General features: G+C 42.2%; 2 protein-coding genes across 3 annotated transcripts; both read left to right on the forward strand.

The window, feature by feature from the left end:
* The first annotated feature begins 1,413 nt into the window (after positions 1 to 1,413).
* TFAM (transcription factor A, mitochondrial) lies at positions 1,414 to 12,085 on the forward strand. Of its 2 annotated transcripts, XM_061446991.1 has the most exons (7): positions 1,414 to 1,547; positions 1,697 to 1,830; positions 4,476 to 4,546; positions 6,964 to 7,113; positions 8,960 to 9,055; positions 10,077 to 10,133; positions 11,156 to 12,085. In XM_061446991.1, exons 1-7 carry the CDS (start codon positions 1,480 to 1,482, stop codon positions 11,372 to 11,374), a joined length of 795 nt encoding a protein of 264 aa, XP_061302975.1. In that variant the 5' UTR covers positions 1,414 to 1,479; the 3' UTR covers positions 11,375 to 12,085. The 2 variants fall into 2 exon arrangements, with proteins under 2 accessions (XP_061302975.1, XP_061302985.1); XM_061447001.1 differs by lacking the exon at positions 10,077 to 10,133.
* Positions 12,086 to 12,462: 377 nt separating this feature from the next.
* DNAJC9 (DnaJ heat shock protein family (Hsp40) member C9) lies at positions 12,463 to 17,047 on the forward strand. Its single transcript, XM_061447043.1, has 5 exons — positions 12,463 to 12,646; positions 12,732 to 12,872; positions 13,083 to 13,337; positions 14,065 to 14,148; positions 14,901 to 17,047. Exons 1-5 carry the CDS (start codon positions 12,467 to 12,469, stop codon positions 15,018 to 15,020), a joined length of 780 nt encoding a protein of 259 aa, XP_061303027.1. The 5' UTR covers positions 12,463 to 12,466; the 3' UTR covers positions 15,021 to 17,047.
* The last annotated feature ends 866 nt before the right edge of the window (positions 17,048 to 17,913 follow it).

Genomic DNA, 17,913 nt, shown 5'->3' on the forward strand with positions numbered 1-17,913 from the left:
TTGGCATATCAAACACTTTTTAAGGTGGTGTATTTGCAGCAGCAGAATGTTACAGTAAACTTACACTTGAAGCCAACTTTCCATTAACTAGCACTTCAGTTGCTTCAGCCTATCCACGCAGAAAACCAGTGCTGCTGAAGAGAGGCAATATGTACTTATAAAGTGCATTAAAAGTGGAAGAAGTTTGGTTTTCTACCCTACATTCTTGGGTATCTGAAAATAAAAATGACTGTTTTTTCTCTGTACCTTGCACATGAAATAAGTGACTTTCAATTGGGAAATTTGTCATCATAATATAAATTGTTAAGACAATGCCGTATTTGCCCTTTTTATTTTAATGAATGCCAAAACTGGCATTGGGAGTGGTTGGGAGAGGGGAAGCGTGCACAGTGGGAGCTTGTATTCCTGCTGGAGGATCATTGTTACCTTAATGCTTGCTGTCCTACAGACGTGTAAGTTGGTCACACATGGGCAAATGTTACTCCTGTGTTATGGTTTTATCTATGATGTAACAATGACTTCTGAAACAAAATCTTGATGGGGAATGGCTCAGTTAATCTTAGAGGCTTAAGCAAACATGGCTATTTTAAGTTAAATAAAGGTGGAGGAATCTGTTGTTAATGTGTGTTTTCACTATACTTGAAGTAATACACTGGTGCTAGGGGAGCCAAAGCCGCTATTTATACTTCTGAAACGGTGGTAGAAAGCTGACCATCACAATGTGTTCCCAGAGCTTTTATTTTTGTCTAGATCAGTAGTAATACAGTTGTATTAGAAGTTATTTAAAAGTCCGCATTATCTATATTGAACAGTGTGAAACTCGAAGTTTGAATTGCATCTCAAAATACATGCTCCCTTTCGACTTGCTGTATTTCAACTGGTAATTTTTCGGCTCCTGTCATACGTGCTGGACTGTCTTTCCATCACAGTATGAGAGCAGCAGGCTCATTAGAAAAGGAAGACCGGCTCCAGTCTGTCAGGCGTTCTCCCAGCAGCCTGTTTAAATACTAAATCAGTGTTGGTCTTATAAACACTCTGGTTAAAAAGCATGAACCCAGTCTGTGATTCTTACAGTCTTCTTCTCCATTCAGGGAAATTATGGGGGTGGGGGGAAGCACCGTATTCCGTGCAGCCCCCTTTTTTTTTTGCAGCACCTGCACGGTGCAGGCAGGCCGGTACCCCAGCCCTCCCGCAAGCTCAACCGTGTCACTGTCGCTTTGGGCCCCTGTACGCTCCAAGCGGCCGAACGTACCCAACACGGAACGTGCGTACTGCACTGTGTGCCGGGGCGGAGAGGGCACAACGGGGGCGGGCTCGGCCTCCCCCGCGGGGTCACCTTGGTGCGTCCCCTCCACTTCTGGCCCCGCCCCTCGCTTGCGTCACCGCGGCCGCAGCCCGTGCCCTCGCCGCGCGGCGGCCGCTGTCCCAGGGTGCCGTGCGGCTGCCGCGCGACCTCTGCGCGCGCAGGCGGGCGGAGGCATGGCGGCGGTGCGGTCGGTCCTGGGCCGGGCCGCGACCGTCGTTACCGGCGCGCACAGGCTCCTCAGGTGCGGGCGAGGCGGGAGCGCGGCTCCGGGAACGGGGGTGCCCCTCCTCGGCGGGTGAGGGGCTCCCCCGAGCGTGCGCCGGGCCTCTCGCGAGGGCAGTGTGCTTTACCGGGCTCTGTGGGGGTAACGAGTGGTGTCGTTGTGTGCAGGGCCTGCGGTGTCGCCTCGGTTGAGAAGTGCTTTTCCAGGGGGATCAGCACGGATGAGGCCCCAAAGCGGCCTATGACGGCCTATTTACGCTTCTTAGTAGAAAACCGTCCAGTTTTCAAGCAGAAACATCCAGGTATGAGGTCTGAAGGTGCGAGAGGATTCGCGTTCGCTTCGTTTTGCGTTTAGAAATGCAAAGTCTTAGAATGTCAAGCGTGTCAGAGGTTTTGTTGTAAAGCTGTTCTCAGTTCAAATGTATACTGTGTTTTCCCTCCAGAATGTGATTAACGAAGAAAACTGAAACGAAGTGTTTATTTGTAAAAATAAATGTCGCGAACAGAGAGCAATCGGTAATCTGCCCGGTGTTGGACACTTTTAAGTTACAGCTGGACAGTGTGCCAGGTCATCTAGTCTGGTTCGTGCTTTGTCAAGAAAGGTCGGACCAGATGAATGTAAGATCATAGGCTTGTTTTGGGTTGGAAGGGACCATAAAGACCATCTATTTGAAAACCTTCTGCCACGGGCAGGGACACCCTCCACTAGACCAAATTGCTCAAAGCCCCATCCAGCCTGGCCTTGCATGCCCCAGGTAACCAACCCTTGCAGCTGAAGTAACTCTGTAACATTTTGCTCATGATAGCTGAGAGGGCTAACAAGTACAAGGTGGGTGCAAAAACAATTTTTAAAAAATAATGCAAAAGCTCTCCTGAGCATACATGAAATTACATGATATCCGTACTCAGTCTCTGCATTAACTCATTCTGTAGACAATGCACTAGTGGAAAATTGAAGAAGATAGACAGCTTCTGTACCAGTATCCAAGGTGTCGCTCTTCTTGAGAATTTGTTTTCCTGTGATTTATTGCTATGCCCTTTCACAGTGCTATAGACTACAGCAATTTTCAGGAAACTATCTGTGGCTGAGTTCATGCTGTAGGTAACATTTGTCTCAGGATGTTCTAGATCATCTCTGAAACAATAAGAATTGACTTCTAATTCTGCTGAGGTCATTTGGGACCTAAATATCTCAGTTGCCTTGAGGTCCTTCCAACCGGGTATTCTGTGATTCTATGAAGTAATCAAAGCATATTACCCAGGTTTCAGGAGACCAAGCCCATCTTTTTTATCTGTAGCATACCAGAAGTAAATACAGTATTGCTGTACTTCCTGCCTATATGTGTATTAGCTTGATCTTCTATACCTAGCAACTCAAAATAGTGAACATTTTTGTGTAACTTTAAAAATGTTTGAAGAAGGAGCTTACATAGGCCATGCATGTTAAGAGTGATTTGTGGTTTTCAGTTATTTTAAAATCTGTCTTTATTTGAAGTACACTATTGCTGCTATAACAAGCTGTGTATGATGTTATTCTAATGCTTTGTAATTTAAAACCTAATGGATTGCCTTAAAGTACGTATGAGAAAAAGTAAATTTATTTAGAGGAAAATGGTTCTGGTTAATATGTTTAATTTATTATCAAAAATTTCATTTATAGTCAATGCAGTCACTCTTCTTGCTTAGAGGGAAGCAAAATGGCATGCAGAGTTGATTTGGAAAACACTGTTGAATGTAAAAATGCTTAAAGAACTATGGTCACACTGGGCAAGTCATGAGGTTAATTTAGGTAGGGAAAGCCATTTGATCCCATGTTTTGCTTGGTAGTTCAACAGCCTGAAAGGTTGAGAACTGAACTTGCAGATTATACTGTAGTTATGTGCCACACCAGTGTTTCCCACATGTTTCCCAGATTTCAATAATTGCAAATAAATGTACTGTATCTCACATACAAATTGAGATCTTGAGGCTTTCTTGTTCCACTGGAGGTAGTGTTCAAAAATAACCCAATGATTTATCTGTTTTCTTTTAGCATTGGCAAAGTATCATATTTGCAGAGGTTTTAAGATTGGTATATATGTATTAAAAACTTCCTATCTGTCTTGTTTTTGCAGAATTTTGGAAGGCAAGTAACTGATAAGAGCATAGTTCTGCTTTCCCACTCTTTAGGTGGCTGAACGTTACATTTGAGGTGGGAGAGAGGAAGATCTATTTTTTTCTTTTAGTGTAAAGTAGAGGAAAAGCCTCATAAGGGTTTTTCCAGAAAAGGAAAGCTTTGGGCCTCTCTCCACCACCACCTTTTTCTTTTTCTGGTTTTTCCTCCTTCACAAGTTCAGGTCTGGCTGGAAACCTCACCAAAGGGGCAGAGTCAAACACAATCACCTGAAAATCAGAGCAGATTTAAGTCACTGTAATTTTGTTTGTGAGAGAAAGAAGTTACTTTTTCTTTGACTTCTGTTTAATAATATTCTAACTAAAGTACTATAATAAAGCATATGTACTGTATCAGGTGGATATGGTCACATTATATTCCTTTTGAGGAATCCAGCCAAAAAAAAAAAGAGAACTGGAAATTTTACTTCTGGTTTCTTCCCTGTCTCCACTCCAACTTCAGACCGTCTTGCATTATATAGAAAAAGATCCAAATCAAAACTAAAAAAAAACACAACAATGAAACTTGTGCAGTTGTAATAGGTGTGTCTCTGTCTGTCTTGAAATGGTGCTTCAGTTTAGAACTGCACGTTTCTTCTGAGTGCGAACCAAGGGCAGGGACTTCCCCTTCTCCCCCAAATATTTCAGCTCCCTTTAGCTGCTACAATAAGTTCTGTGAAAGCAGAAATATATGTTTGTACAGAAAGAAGATACTAGTGATGTATTTCCTTGAGAAAAAAATGAAGAAGATAGAAAATTGAACTTTATTTTCTTGCTTTCTAATCTTAATGTACAGAAATAAACAGCAAGGAGCTGCTTAAAAAAATGGCAGGTGCTTGGAGGGAGTTACCAGCATCACAGAAGCAGGTGAGTTTGTAACTTTGTGGGGTGCACTAAGACTACTGAGTTTATAATAGTTGTTATACTTGGTTTGGTGTCCTGTTTGGGTTTTTTTCTTTGTTGCTTTGTGTGTGTGTGCACATGATGGTTCTTTTGTTGCGGCTTTTGTTTGTTTTTTTCAACAACAATTTGAAAGTACTTGTATATAAAGGTTCAGACATGAAAACAATTCTGAAGAGAATTTGGAGCTTTTTTGAAGTACTCTGATAAAGTGTGGTGGGTTGACCCTGACTGCACATCAGGTGCCCACCAAAGCCACTCTTGTCACTCCCCCTTCTCAGCTGGACAGGGGAGAGAAAATATAACCAAGTGCTCAAGGACAGGAAGAGAGATCAGTCACCAGTTACCATCAGAGGCAAAACCAGACTCAACTGGTGGAAATTTGTTTAATTTGTTACAAATACAATCAGTAGGATAATGAGAAGTAAAACTAAATCTTAAAAAACACCTCCCTCCACCACCACCCCTTTCTTCCCAGGCTTAACTTTTTTATTCTCAATTTCTCTCTCTCACAGCAGTGCAGAGGGATGGGGAATGGGTGTTGTGGTCAGTGCATCAGATACTGTCTCTGCTGCTCCTTCCTCCTCAGGAGGGGGACTCCTCACACTCCTCCCCTTCTCCAGCCTGGGCTCCCTCCCATGGGACACAGTCCTCCACAAATTTCTCCAATGTAAGTGCTTCCCATGGGCTGCAGTTATTCACAAACTGCTCCAGTGTGGGTCCCTTCCATGGGGTCACAAGTCCTGCCAGCAAACCTGCTCCACCGTGGGCTCCTCTCTCCCTGAGGCCACAGGTCCTGCAAAGGCCCTCCTCCATCTTGGGCTTCCCACAGGGTCACAGCCTCCTTTGAGCATCTGTCTGCGTGGTGTCCTCCATGGGCTGCAGGTGGCTATCTGCTCTACGATAGACCTCCATGTGCTGTGAGGGGCAGCCTGTCTTGCCATGGTCTGCACCACAGGCTGCAGAGGAACCTCTGCTCTGGCACGTGGATCACCTCTTGCCCTGCTCCTCCACTGACCCTGGTGCCTGCAGAGCTGTTTCTCTTACGTATTCTCACTCCTGTCTCTGGCTGAAGTTTTTGTTCTCCCACCCCTCTTCCTAAACATGGTACCCCAGAGGCACTACCACCATCACTGTTCGGCTCTGCCTTGTCCAGCAGCAGGTCTGTTGTGAAGCTGCTGGCATTGGCCCTGTTGGACATAGGGGAAGCTTGTAGTAGCTTCCCACAGAAGCCACCCCCATAGTTCTCCTGCTACTAAAACCTTCCTATGTAAATCAAATACAGGAAGATACTTTGACAATAGTACATGTTACCTTAGTGTTTTTAATCTGTTGCCAGAGAAGTGACACAGCTCTTGCTCTGTGTGGCTGTAGGGCCACGAACCAGCATCTCATTTCTTTTTGAATGGTAATTGTGTATGCATGTGCATTACATGTATAATAACATAAACATTGGAAAGTTTTTCTGCTTTCATATCCATAAGTTAGGTGAAACCTCAGTTAATTTTGGTGGACCACAGCTTTTTTTTCCTGCTAGTAACCTGAGACCTAACTTACAGGTAACTTTCTTTCAGTTTCATCTAGTTAACTTTCTGTCATAAGTAGTGAAGTTTCTTTAAGAGTGGCAATTTCAAGGGATAATGCAAAACAAGCTTATGAACTGCTAATCATTTCTGAATATACGTGCCATTTCCAGCAAAGTAATGATTGTTCTTCCATGATTGCAGTTAGCAATTAGATTCAGTTGGGAACTAACTGCACTTTTCTAGCTGAAATGATACCTTTGTTCAGTAGAATTGAAGTGCTCTTTTACCCCTTCTGGACTTCTTGCACCACATGCCTTGGTATAAAGTTTGCCTTCCCATTTGTATGTCTGAAACAGAGAACAGGATGGTGATTTTTCAAGTCTACATGGATACTTGGTAGCCTGGCTCAGCTGCTTTTGGTGCCCTGGTACCAAGGCCATGAGTTTGTGATGCTTCTCTACCTGGTATTGGCCAGTGTAGCAACGTGTTTGGTGACTGGAGCACTTGGGTGCTGCACTGAGTATGCACATGTTAAGAGTAAGTGTTTCAACCAAGCTTCAGCTTTTCCTCCTTGTATGGAAGATTGTTACTGCTTTGAGCTGCCTCTGAAGATTTGTGCAGTGTTATCAGAGTGACTAAGATAATTAACAGGAGGAGCCAAGGTTTCGAATTTGAGTTCTTCTGAATCAGTTCTGCTGCTCAAACATATCTAAAATTGCTACTTTACTTTAAAAATCTTATGTTCCAGGGTAGCCTGTAATATTTTTTACTAGTAGGTTAAAAGCGTTAGCTTGTTTAATGGTCAAGTGCTTCTCTGACTGAAAGCATCTTTAAGGTTTCTGATTGTTCGTGTTGAAGGTTTATGAGGAAGCTAGCAAGACAGAATGGCAAAGATACGAAAAAGAGGTGGCTGCATATAAAGCACAGCTAACTCCAGCCCAGGCTGCTGCTTTGAAAGAAGAAAGGAATAGACAACAAGCAAAAAGAAGATCACTCAGGATAAAAAGAGTAAGTAATTTGAACTTCAGGTTTATTTTCTCTCAAGGAACCTAACGTATGTTTGTCCAGTACACAGAGCAGAAATGAAATACTTAAAAATGTAAAAGTGATTCAGAATAAAAAAAAAACCAAACCCACACCACAAACACACCCTGTCGAAAAGCAAACAAACAAAAAACACAAAAAAACCCCCACAACCCTGTGGACTAAAATAATTGCTGGTGTTAATAGTTATTCTAGTAGCTCTCCTCTATTTGAAGACCAGAACTATCACATATCTTTGTGCTTAGAGGTAGTTTCTCTACGATTTTTTCTTCATATTCCTAGAGAAATGATAGGTAATAAAAGACATCTGAACCAGCAATACCTTGTTTGGTTGGAAAGGCATCCAGAAATAGCTGCTCACAAAGGCCTTGTATCTGTCACTTCAGTGGGGCATGCTACAGGTAGCAGCTATTTGATGTAGTCTTTTTTCCTTACTTTCTTTGATTTGTTTTACACTTTGCTGTATGTGTAGCTGTTGAATTAGGGCCGCATAGAAGCGAATCTCTTAGGTGTGCTTTATCATAGACTGGTTTGGGTTGGAAGGGACCTTAAAGATAATCCAGTTCCAACCAGCCATGGGCAGAGACACCTCCAGTAGACCAGGTTGCTCAAAGCTGAGCCCTATCCAGCCTGGTCTTGAATACTTCCAGGGATGGGGCAGCCACAACTTCTCTGGACAACCTGTTCCATTGTCTCACCAACCTCACAGTGAGGGACTTCTTCCTTATGTCTAATCTAAATCTATGGTTTTTCAATTCAAAGCTGTTTGTCCTATCCCTACAGGCCCTTGTAAAAAGTCCTTCTCCAGCTTTCACATAGGGCCCTTTGAGGTACTGGGAGCTGCTAGAAGTTCTGCCTGGAGCCTTCTCTTCTCCAGGCTGAACAAGCCCAACTCTCTCAGCCTGTCTCCATATGAGAGGTGCTCCAGCCCTCTAATCATCTTCATGGCCCTCTGGACTTGCTCTAGCAAGTCAGTGTCCTTCTTATGGTGGGGGTCCCACAGCTGAATGCAGTACTGCAGGTGGGGCCTCAAGAGACCAGAGTAGAGCACTCTCACCTCCCTCAGGCTGCTGGTCACATGCCTTTTGGTGCCACATAGCACATGGTTGGCTTTCTGGGCTGCAGTCGCACATTAGTGGATCACATTGAGCTTCTTATCAATCAACACCCCCACGTCCTTCTTAGGCCTGCTCTCAATCCAGTGTCTGCCCAGCTTGTATTTGTGCTTGGGATTGCCCCAGCCCATGTGCAGGACCTTGCACTTTGCTTTGTTGAACTTTGAGGTTAACATGGGCCTATATCTCAAGCCTGTCAGGGTCCTTCTGGATGGCATCCCTTCCCTCCAGCATGTTGACTGCACCACATAGCTTGGTGTCATCAGCAAACTTACTGTGGGTGCACTCAATCTTCATTGCTGACGAAGATGTTGAACAGGATCGGTCCCAATACTGACCCCTATGGAATGTCACTTGTCACCGGTTTCCACTTGGACATGGAGCTGTTGACCACAACTCTCTGAGTGCGATCATCCAGCCAATTCCTTATCCACCAAGTGGTCCATCCATCAAATCCATGCCTCTCCAAAAAAGGATTGTGAAAATCTAGGTTGTTAGCTTTTCTTAATTTAGTTTAGCATTAGTCTTGATGAGTGGTGAAAGCATTTCGAGATACAGTCCAGTTTGTGGAATAAGCCACCAAACCTGGAACTTGAGCCTGATTTTTTTTGTAAAATACGAAGATAAATGGTAAGCTTAGCTTTGGAAAAATGCACACTTGGCAGATTGAATAACTTTTCTTTTTGTTTTTAAAGGAATTGACTGTGCTTGGAAAACCTAAAAAATCTCGAAGTGCCTTTAACATTTTTGTGTCAGAAAAGTTTAAAGCAAGTGAGGGAATTTCAGCTACGGTAAGTCAAGAAAGATTGTTCTTTAAAATAGATCTGCTGTATCCAGAAAATCTGTTTTAGATTCTGTAATTTTCAACAAAACTGTTCAGTAGGTCATTATGTGGGTTTTGCTTTGTTTAGGATATACATTTTTAAGGCTGCAACGATCTGGCTATCCTGCTGGTGGCATGTCCCATATAAACTGCTGTAGCAATGTTTGTGCGACTTTTTGCACTTCAGTGTTAGAGACTTCATCTGTTCATTCTGTAAGGAGAGAATTCTACTTTCCTTTGTTTTGGTGTAGAAATAGATTAGTTTTTCAAATGGTTGTGATTGCCTGCTACCCTTTCTGTAGTAGTGGTTATTGTATCTCCTGTAGCTCATTTGATGTTATGGAACATCGAAGAGTTCCTCAGCAGATGCATGAGGTCTGCACTTGGGGTGATTGAAGTTATGCTGCTGGATTACAGCACTTGAAGTGCTGGAGACTTCGCCTGTATGCCCAATGCATTTGTTACCTTATGCAGTTAGTCACAAAATCAGAGTGGTGGGAATAGTTTGTTCCTTCATTTTCTATGTACAAGGCAGGCATCTCCAGTCAGCTGAGGCCCAGTTTGACACACCTGTGGCCAAATACTCCTTAAGTAGTACAGTTTCCTGTGAACATGGTTAATACTTAGGGGGGCTTGGCTCAAGTTAGGGGTTGTTCTAAATGAAGCTGATAACACCCAGTGAGATGTAGTCGTGTTGCTACAAATCAGCTCAGCTGCTGTACCTGCCTGCTTTCACAGCAGGCTAAATGACTTAAACTGCTTCATGCTTATATTGTCTGTAAACATGCCCCAGATGAGGCCCAGCAACTTACTGAACAGTATAGTTTATTAATTCCCTTCATTGAGTGGGTGGGGTATTAAGCTTGTGTGACTTTGTGCTTTTTTACATTGGTTTGTATTTGGCTTTCACTAGCATGGCATGTGTAACCCTCTGCAGTCAGCCTGCTGGTAGAATAATTCTAATACATTGCATCTTTTATATCCTGTAGGCAAAGATGAAGCAATTATATGATACATGGCAAAAACTGTCCAGTTCCCAAAAGCAGGTATGTCAGTGAATTTCGATGAGGCTCTGATCTAACCAGGAAATGACAGACTTGAGTCAAAATTAATAAATTCATATGAAGTCTTGAACTTGGTTCCTCAAAATATGGTACTGAAGATAATTCTCAGATTTTTATAATGCATCTTGAAAAAGGCTGTCATTACTTTTATACTATTAATGACTGCTTCTTTACAGTGTTGATGAAATGTCAGTCAGTTGGATAGGATGGAAGTTCCATATGTCTGGACATGGATGCTGGGTGGCATTTAGGGAGGAAGGTGGAATAATTTGCAACAATTTGATGTTTTTTTCCTAATAATGTATAATACTGTTTTTTTAATGCCAGCATAGTAATTCACTGCTCATGGAAAGAATCTCACGGGTAAAAGCAACAGAAGTCTGCAAGTGATGTGCATGTGGTATTTTTTAACTTTGATTGCCTTGGGATAGTTTTCTGCCAGTGTGTTGAAATATGAACCTGCGGATGGGTACATGAAAATCTCAGCGCCCCTGAGATTTTTATTTATTTATTTTTTACTAAAATCTAGGCTAAACCTCCAGATTTTAAGTATTCTGTACCCTAGTGTCCTTCCTCCTGACTGCTCTTCTTCCAGATGCTTTGAATGTGTACTTAGAACATACACTAGGTTCATGTTCTTCCTGTAGAAAAATAATTTGAAATAGTTCTGCAGAAATACCTATTCCTCTTCCTTACATACACCAGCTCTGCTCTCTCAAACTAGTTCTTAAATTAAAAGCCTTAGCTGTTAGTAGCAATATTAAATAAACTTCCTCTTCAGGAATGGCCATCTATTGACATAATCATAATACAATGATAAGGTTTTGTATTTCTGTGCAAATTTGATTTTTTTAATTAATTTTCTGGCAGCCATGGTGAATGCCTGGGATCCGCACTGCACAGGTCCTGTTTGAAGTCACCTTTGCGTCAAAGGGGAGGATGTGACGTGGCAGTTATTCAGACAAAGCCTCTTCTGTAACTGTTGCTACCTCTTTTTTTTCCAGCCATACATGCAGCTTGCTGAAGATGACAAGATTCGGTATGAGAATGAAATGAAGCTGTGGGAAGCAAAAATGATTCAACTTGGACGTGAAGACCTTGTCCGTTCCAGACAGAAAAACCCAAAAAAGAAAACTGCTGAAACTGCAAAGAAAGCTGAACCAGTCAAAGCTTCCTCACATGAACAGAAGGTGAAACAGAAGTTAAAAAAATCAGAAGAATAAAATGGTCGGGAATTTTTATATTTTAATCCCCTTTGGTTGTCATATCGTCATCGTGCCGTGTTAATGCTGCAGTCAGCATTAGCACTGAAATTCGGAAAACCCATGAAGGGCCCTTTGGAGAAGGAGAAAAGGTGATAAGGTCAGAGAGGATTCAGTGTCCCTCAGAACTGACTGAAATAATCATTGCAGGCATAGCCTGAACTGTACAACAATAACTGGTTAATCAAGCTGTGAATAGTGATACCCACTGGCACCAGCAGAGCTCTCCAGCAGTGGTAGATAATAGCTATAGCTTTTATATTTTTTTTTATAAAAGCAACAATATTCTACGATGTTACCATCTAAATCCTGTAAATAAGAGCTGAAGTCCGAGTTAATGCTGCTGTGTTTTATTCCCTCCATGGTAATGGTAGTGAAATGTTCTACATTTCAGCAGAAGGTGCAAGAAAGGTAAAATGCTAACTTTTATTTCATGCATCTGACTTTTTGTACCTATCAGCTTGTGTATACCGCTTGCGTTGCATTTAATTAAAGACCAGATGAGTTTTCTATAAACATATCTTTATTGGGCTTTTATTCCATGGTTTTGTTTGGATACACGCAAACACTTTTGCCTTCCTGTTGTCACATCTGGGACAGCCTGGAAGGAACAGAAAATGTGTGAAAGGTTGGAACATGGAATTTCGGTGTAATAAACAGAAATTTTCAAGAGCTTCTGGAGTTTGTTGTTTTTTTTTTCCTGGAGTCTTTGTCTTAGTGAAAGTCTACTTTCACTAAGTACTTTGTTGCATCTGTGCTTTCAGAAGGCAGGCAAGCTTTTCCAGTAGTCAGTGGATTTCATCCACCCGGAATGGCCCATAAGAGCCAGCAAAGCTGGTAAATGGAAAGACAAATACGATTTCCTTGCCTCCCCTTTATTCGTTCCCCTTTTCACCATGCACCGATGCTGCCTCTGTGTGGCCCAGCTTCTGCAACCGCGACCCCGCCGTCCGTCTCACGCATGCGCATCCCAGCCTTGCCCAGCTCTCGCGGGAGCTGGCGGGGCGGGGCGTGGCGCGGCGCGGGGGCGGTTGGCGGTCTTGTGTTGGCGGGATGGGGCTGCTGGAGCTGTGTGAGGCCGCCTTCGGCTCCCCTGACCTCTACCGCGTCCTGGGTGTCCGCAGGGAGGCTTCGCCCGAGGAGATCCGCCGCGGCTACCACCGCGCCTCGCTCCGCGTCCATCCCGACCGCGCCGAGCCCGATGCTAAGGAGGAGGCGACGCGGAGGTTCCAGGTGAGCGCGGGAGAGAGGGCGGGCGGCGCTTGCGGCTGGCCGTGACTGACCGACTGACAGCCCGGCCGCCCCGTGTGTCCTGCAGATCCTGAGCAAGGCGTACGCCGTCCTGAGCGATGCGGAGCAGCGCGCCCTGTACGACGAGCAGGGCACGGTGGACGAGGAGGGCGAGGCGCTGGGCGGCGAGCGGGACTGGCTGGAGTATTGGCGGCTGCTCTTTAAGAAGGTAAAAGCGGGCAGGGGACCCCCAGGGCTCGCCCCGACGGGATAGCAGACCCTTGCGGGAAGGGGAAGCCCGCTGCTGCGCGGCTGTAGCAAGGTCTGCCCTACGAGCTCTCTAAAACTGGAGCACTGGGGGTGTGTGGTGTGTGCGTGTGTGCTGTCTCTTCTGGCGAATACATCCTGAAACTCTGCAAGTGTCACCTCTTTGCTTCAGATTACTGTAAAAGATATTGAAGACTTCGAAAAGAGATATAAAGACTCAGAGGAAGAACTAGCCGATGTTAAAGCAGCATACATGGATTTCGAGGGTGACATGGACAGAATAATGGAGTCAGTGTTGTGTGTGGACTATACGGATGAACCAAGGATACGGAAAATCATTGAAAAAGCCATTGCGGCTGGAGAAGTCCCATCCTACAAAGGTTTCGTAAAAGAGTCTAAGCAGAAAATGACAGCAAGAAAAAGGCGGGTAGGTTATATCAATCAGGGACCAAAGAGAACACGTTATCTATTACAAGCTTTTAATTTCCCTTTGGTAGAAATAAATGAAACTGCCCCTGAGCCAAATGTTTGCCCAGGGATCGCTGGGTTACAGATCTTGCTCAGGATCTTTGACTTCCATGTTTGTTAACCTGTGTTCTCCACGCCCTCCCAGAAACTGTTGTGGAAAGCTTCTGAGTTGTAATAGGCTGTTGCATATTACTTTTATTTCATTATTATACACAATGGCTTATTACAGTTTAGCATGTTCCTGCATTTATTTACAAAGCCATGAGTTGCCAGAGTTAAGAAGTGTACATGGTGGGAAACATTATGCTTGCCTTTAGGCAAGTGTGCAGTAACATTCAGGACTAAATGGACCTCTTCTGCTACCTGGATATTTGTAGAATATGTTCTATACACATCACAGTAACCAGTTAAATAGCTACTCAGACAACTGGCTGGGGGAAACGGGTGCAGATAGACGTCACATTCAGCATTGTGGAACACCAAGAAACTGTCTTGCTCGGCTAAATTGTGGAACCAGAATGGGCTTTCTTGGACTAATTTCTCATCTGTGGTCAAACTTAGAAACTGTTCATATTTCTCTGCAGCTATTTGTATGGAGATGCAAAAAATAACATTTGGTAACTACTGTAAGACTTTGTCAAATAACATGCAAAATACTTTTAAAAAAACCTAGTTTGCTATTTTAGGCAGAAAAAGAAGCTAGAGAGGCAGAAAAGACTAAAGATGAGCTGGGCCTTGGTGGAGAAGATGACTTGAAAGCGCTGATTCAGGTAAGGCTTTTTTCTATCTGTTAAACATAATTATGTTACTGGCTTAAAATCATGTTTTCCCTGAGCGCCTTTGTATTTTGGATCCTTGCAGCTGTTTTGAGTTCCTGAGGTTAAAATCTGACCTTGATGTTAGCTGTCTACATACTTTAATAATCAGAGAATTGTATGGGTTTTATTATCTGTGTCTTTTTTTAAATTAACACTTATTGTAGTATTATTATTGCATACACAAGCAGAATATTTGAATTCTGGCCTTAGGCAGTTGCACAGAGAGTGTCAATGATTCTTTCTGATGGATTCCACAAGGATGTAGGGGGTTGATAGGTCTCACTATTTTGCTATTGTGTCTCAGGGATGGAGAAAAGAAACTGTTTACGTTCTGCTTTTTGGGATGTTTTCTGGTTTTATTATCTTACCGTCCAGTGGCCTTCCTAGAATGTTTATGCTAAATCATTCCTCAAAATGTAATAGTTTGGGGTATAAACTAGAAATAGCTTTGCTTTTCCTGGCCTTATGTTGTGACTTTTACAGCCACGCTACCTCTCTCCATAATTCAGGAAGTTCGGTATGGAGCCTAGAGAATTCAGGCTGGCTTCTGCTTGATGGTACTGTACTTTCTGCAGCTTGCATTCCCTGTTTAATTTATTCCAAGATTTTATGTAGCCATCTAACTTCAATAGGATAATCTGTATTGGGAAGTAGTAAAAAAATTTTGTAAAAGAGTGGTTTTGGTTTGTTTTTTCCTCCCCCAGAGCAGAAATAAAGATCGAAAAAAGGAAATGGATAACTTTTTGGCCCAACTGGAAGCAAAATACGCGAATAATACTAAAAAAGGAGGAAAGAAGACTGCAGCCAAGAAAGGAAAAAAATAACTGTATAGGCTGCAATATCAGGTATCATTTTGTATGGGAACACGTGAATTTGGGAGAATTTCGGAGCTAACCTGGGCTACAGTTTTGGAGCGCGTGTGCATCAACTTGCTGTGACTGGAAGGTATGATCCAGAACACATCATATGAACAAGAAAGGCAAAGCATTCTGGTGCTATTGTCCAAAATCCTCTGGGTGCTCTTCGATTAAGATCAAACAGATTCTTGACTAAAAGTTTTGATACAGTAGGGAAGCAGTGTGATGTTTAGGCTGCCAGTGTGTTTATTAAACTTGTGTTGAAGATTCTTTCTTCCAGTCACCTAATGGGTATCGGTACAGTTGATGGTAAAACAATGTAATCCCACCTTTGAGTCTTCAGTGCTTTCTTGTGATTTCCAAGTTGGAAATATTATCTTTTTGCTATTATCATGTGCCTTTTGAGATAAACCTTCTGGTTTTAAAGGTCTTTGCACTTCAGCTCAACAAGTGTTTGTTAGGTCTTCCAGTGGTTTTATAAAGATACTTTGGAAAATTGCAGATTTAATAAATGGAAACTTTCTACATAATTCTTTGCTATGTTGCTTCCCCAGCCTGCTCTTTACTCTCTAGTTAGCTGTTCAAAACAAACTGATCATGTTGACTCTCTGACTAATTTAAGTCAAGTAAATACTACATACTTCTATAGCACCAGAAAATATGGCTCTATTAATAACTGTATGTCAGTGCACATGACTGCATTAGATGAAAGGGCCACCTAGTGTTGGGTCTTTGATTGCCTGTGGCAGATGAAATAAGAGTACGAGACTGCAGCATGCAGCAATTCTGTAACACTGAGATGAGGCAAAAAACTTAAAAATAGACTGAATTGAGTATTTTTAGGGTTTATGATGTCCTGGGACAAGGAATTCCAAAGCTTAAGAAATGTATTGCATGTTATTTCAATAGCATCACCACCCAGTTTGCTGTAGGATGGTAGTGATTAGCTACTTCATTGCTTTTGTCAACACTTCTGTTATTTCAGACGTGAATTACTGCTGTAAGATGCACAAACACTTTAATGTTTTTTTGCTTCAGTTTTTAAACCATTTAACATAGTGCATAGGGGTATGAATTTGAAGGGTAACTGGTTTTCAATTCAAAGGAATGGGGCTGGCTTTATTTTGTGGATCATTTTTCAAAGGTTTATGAGCCACAAGGTGAACATTACCTGTTGAGTTGAAGGTCCTCATTGCTGCAGTGGTAGCAATCAGGAACTATTTAATAGAGCTTCCTGGGGGGAAGCTAGAGGTAGATGATAACTCTGTTCCCTTTTACTTGGCTGCTTGCAAAGATTATTCTGAGAGTGTAGCATATTTTTTGTTATGTTGCACAACACATGACTTGAACATTACTTTTCGTATACAAAATAGATATCTAACAGCCCAGAAGAAGTCTCTGGTGTCAACCATTTGTACAGAAATCAGTAACTACCTTATTATGAGACTGCTTTCACTTTTTTAACACACTGACTCCTCTAGGCTGTAAAATACTATTACTATATACTATTACTAGAAATCTATTCAAGTTTATGTGTATATTTTTATAACTTATGCACTAGGGCTACAGAAAACTAACCTGGTCCCTGAGGAATGGCACTGATAAAAAATGGGATGCTTATCTGCAGTTAAGCTTGAGATAACTAAATGACATTATACAATGTTAAGAGAAACTGTATTTTGAAAGGGTTTAATCACTAGAGGCCTCTCTTCAGCATCAGTTTCTCTCTATGCAAAGTTAAGAAATTTAGACTGAGCCCAGTGTGCTTTTTCCTTTCTAGAAATGCAAAGGAAAATTAACCCAGTCACATGTGCAGAGTTCTGCTTTGCTTTCTTTTCCCTTCTTTTTGATTAGAGCACACTTGGATCAGCTGGACTCAAGAATTTCAATACTGATTAAAAAATACTAGTTGTTCTGCAGGTACCAATAACATTTGACAGACTGCGTAACTCAGAGTGGCGAAACAGGGGAGCCACTTCAAAAAGAACTCTTGACAAGTTTTTTCCATATGAATTGTAATTTGAAACATAGTAATAAGGAAATTCAGAAAAAAATGCTTTTGAAGTGGGTTATAAAGGAGCAACTGTCTTCATGCAGAGCCCTAACTTAGCTAAAATACAGTAAGTGGTTATCCTCTCCTTGTGTTTATACTTGTAGTCTGGTGCTTACTGTTTGGGACTAAAACCTTGACCTAATCACTTATTTTGAGAAGCCTGTATTTCATGTTTTTGTCTTATTTGGGGCCACAAGGGGAACTACAGCTAATACTTCCAGTATGTCTGTCACACAGTGGAGAACGCATCTACTAAAAGCTACACTGCATCTGCAAGTTGTGGAACTTCAGGGTACAGTGCAGAAATATTGTATAATTGCAGGTATTTCTGGAAACAGAGGCTGACCTATTCCGTAAAAATACTGTAAAATATCCCATCAGGAAGATAATGTATTTTTTCTTTGAATACTGTCTGGAACTACTTGTACTTAAAAGACTATTTTTTGCCTCTTAAACGTTCCTCAGTCACTGAGGAAGAGGTGTAAGTATATAACACAGGACGAGTCAGTGGTGTGCTACCCTTGAACCTATCAGTTTTGTTCATCTGGTTTGCTACCTTAGTTTTATACATGTGTATTAATATCTGCTGCAATTACTACAGGATTCATAACTTAGGTCTAAGTTAATTTGTAGAAGCAGTATCATGTGCAGTGCTTGCTTTTGATAGTGTAATATTGCTTTAAACATAAAAATACAGTTATATAGTTCTAAAAAGTTTAAGTTATTATTGCTGTGGAAGGCCTGATTAATTTTCTGAAAAGCTAACGGAAAAATCAACAGGTTCTGCAGAACCTGCCCATAACAACA

Source organism: Pezoporus flaviventris, unplaced genomic scaffold, assembly GCF_033815535.1.
Source record: "Pezoporus flaviventris isolate CSIRO_AGI_PZ_B2104156 unplaced genomic scaffold, CSIRO_AGI_Pfla_v1 ptg000001l, whole genome shotgun sequence".
In the NCBI taxonomy this organism is placed as follows: Eukaryota; Metazoa; Chordata; class Aves; order Psittaciformes; family Psittacidae; genus Pezoporus; species Pezoporus flaviventris.

Coding starts and splice junctions, on each gene's coding strand:
- TFAM (XM_061446991.1), top strand. CDS start 1,480: ATGGCGGCGGTGCGGTCGGTCCTGGGCCGGGCCGCGACCGTCGTTACC. Junction 1,548..1,696: donor GGCGCGCACAGGCTCCTCAG/GTGCGGGCGAGG, acceptor CGTTGTGTGCAG/GGCCTGCGGTGTCGCCTCGG. Junction 9,056..10,076: donor GTGAGGGAATTTCAGCTACG/GTAAGTCAAGAA, acceptor TATATCCTGTAG/GCAAAGATGAAGCAATTATA.
- DNAJC9 (XM_061447043.1), top strand. CDS start 12,467: ATGGGGCTGCTGGAGCTGTGTGAGGCCGCCTTCGGCTCCCCTGACCTC. Junction 13,338..14,064: donor TGACAGCAAGAAAAAGGCGG/GTAGGTTATATC, acceptor TTGCTATTTTAG/GCAGAAAAAGAAGCTAGAGA. Junction 14,149..14,900: donor ACTTGAAAGCGCTGATTCAG/GTAAGGCTTTTT, acceptor TTCCTCCCCCAG/AGCAGAAATAAAGATCGAAA.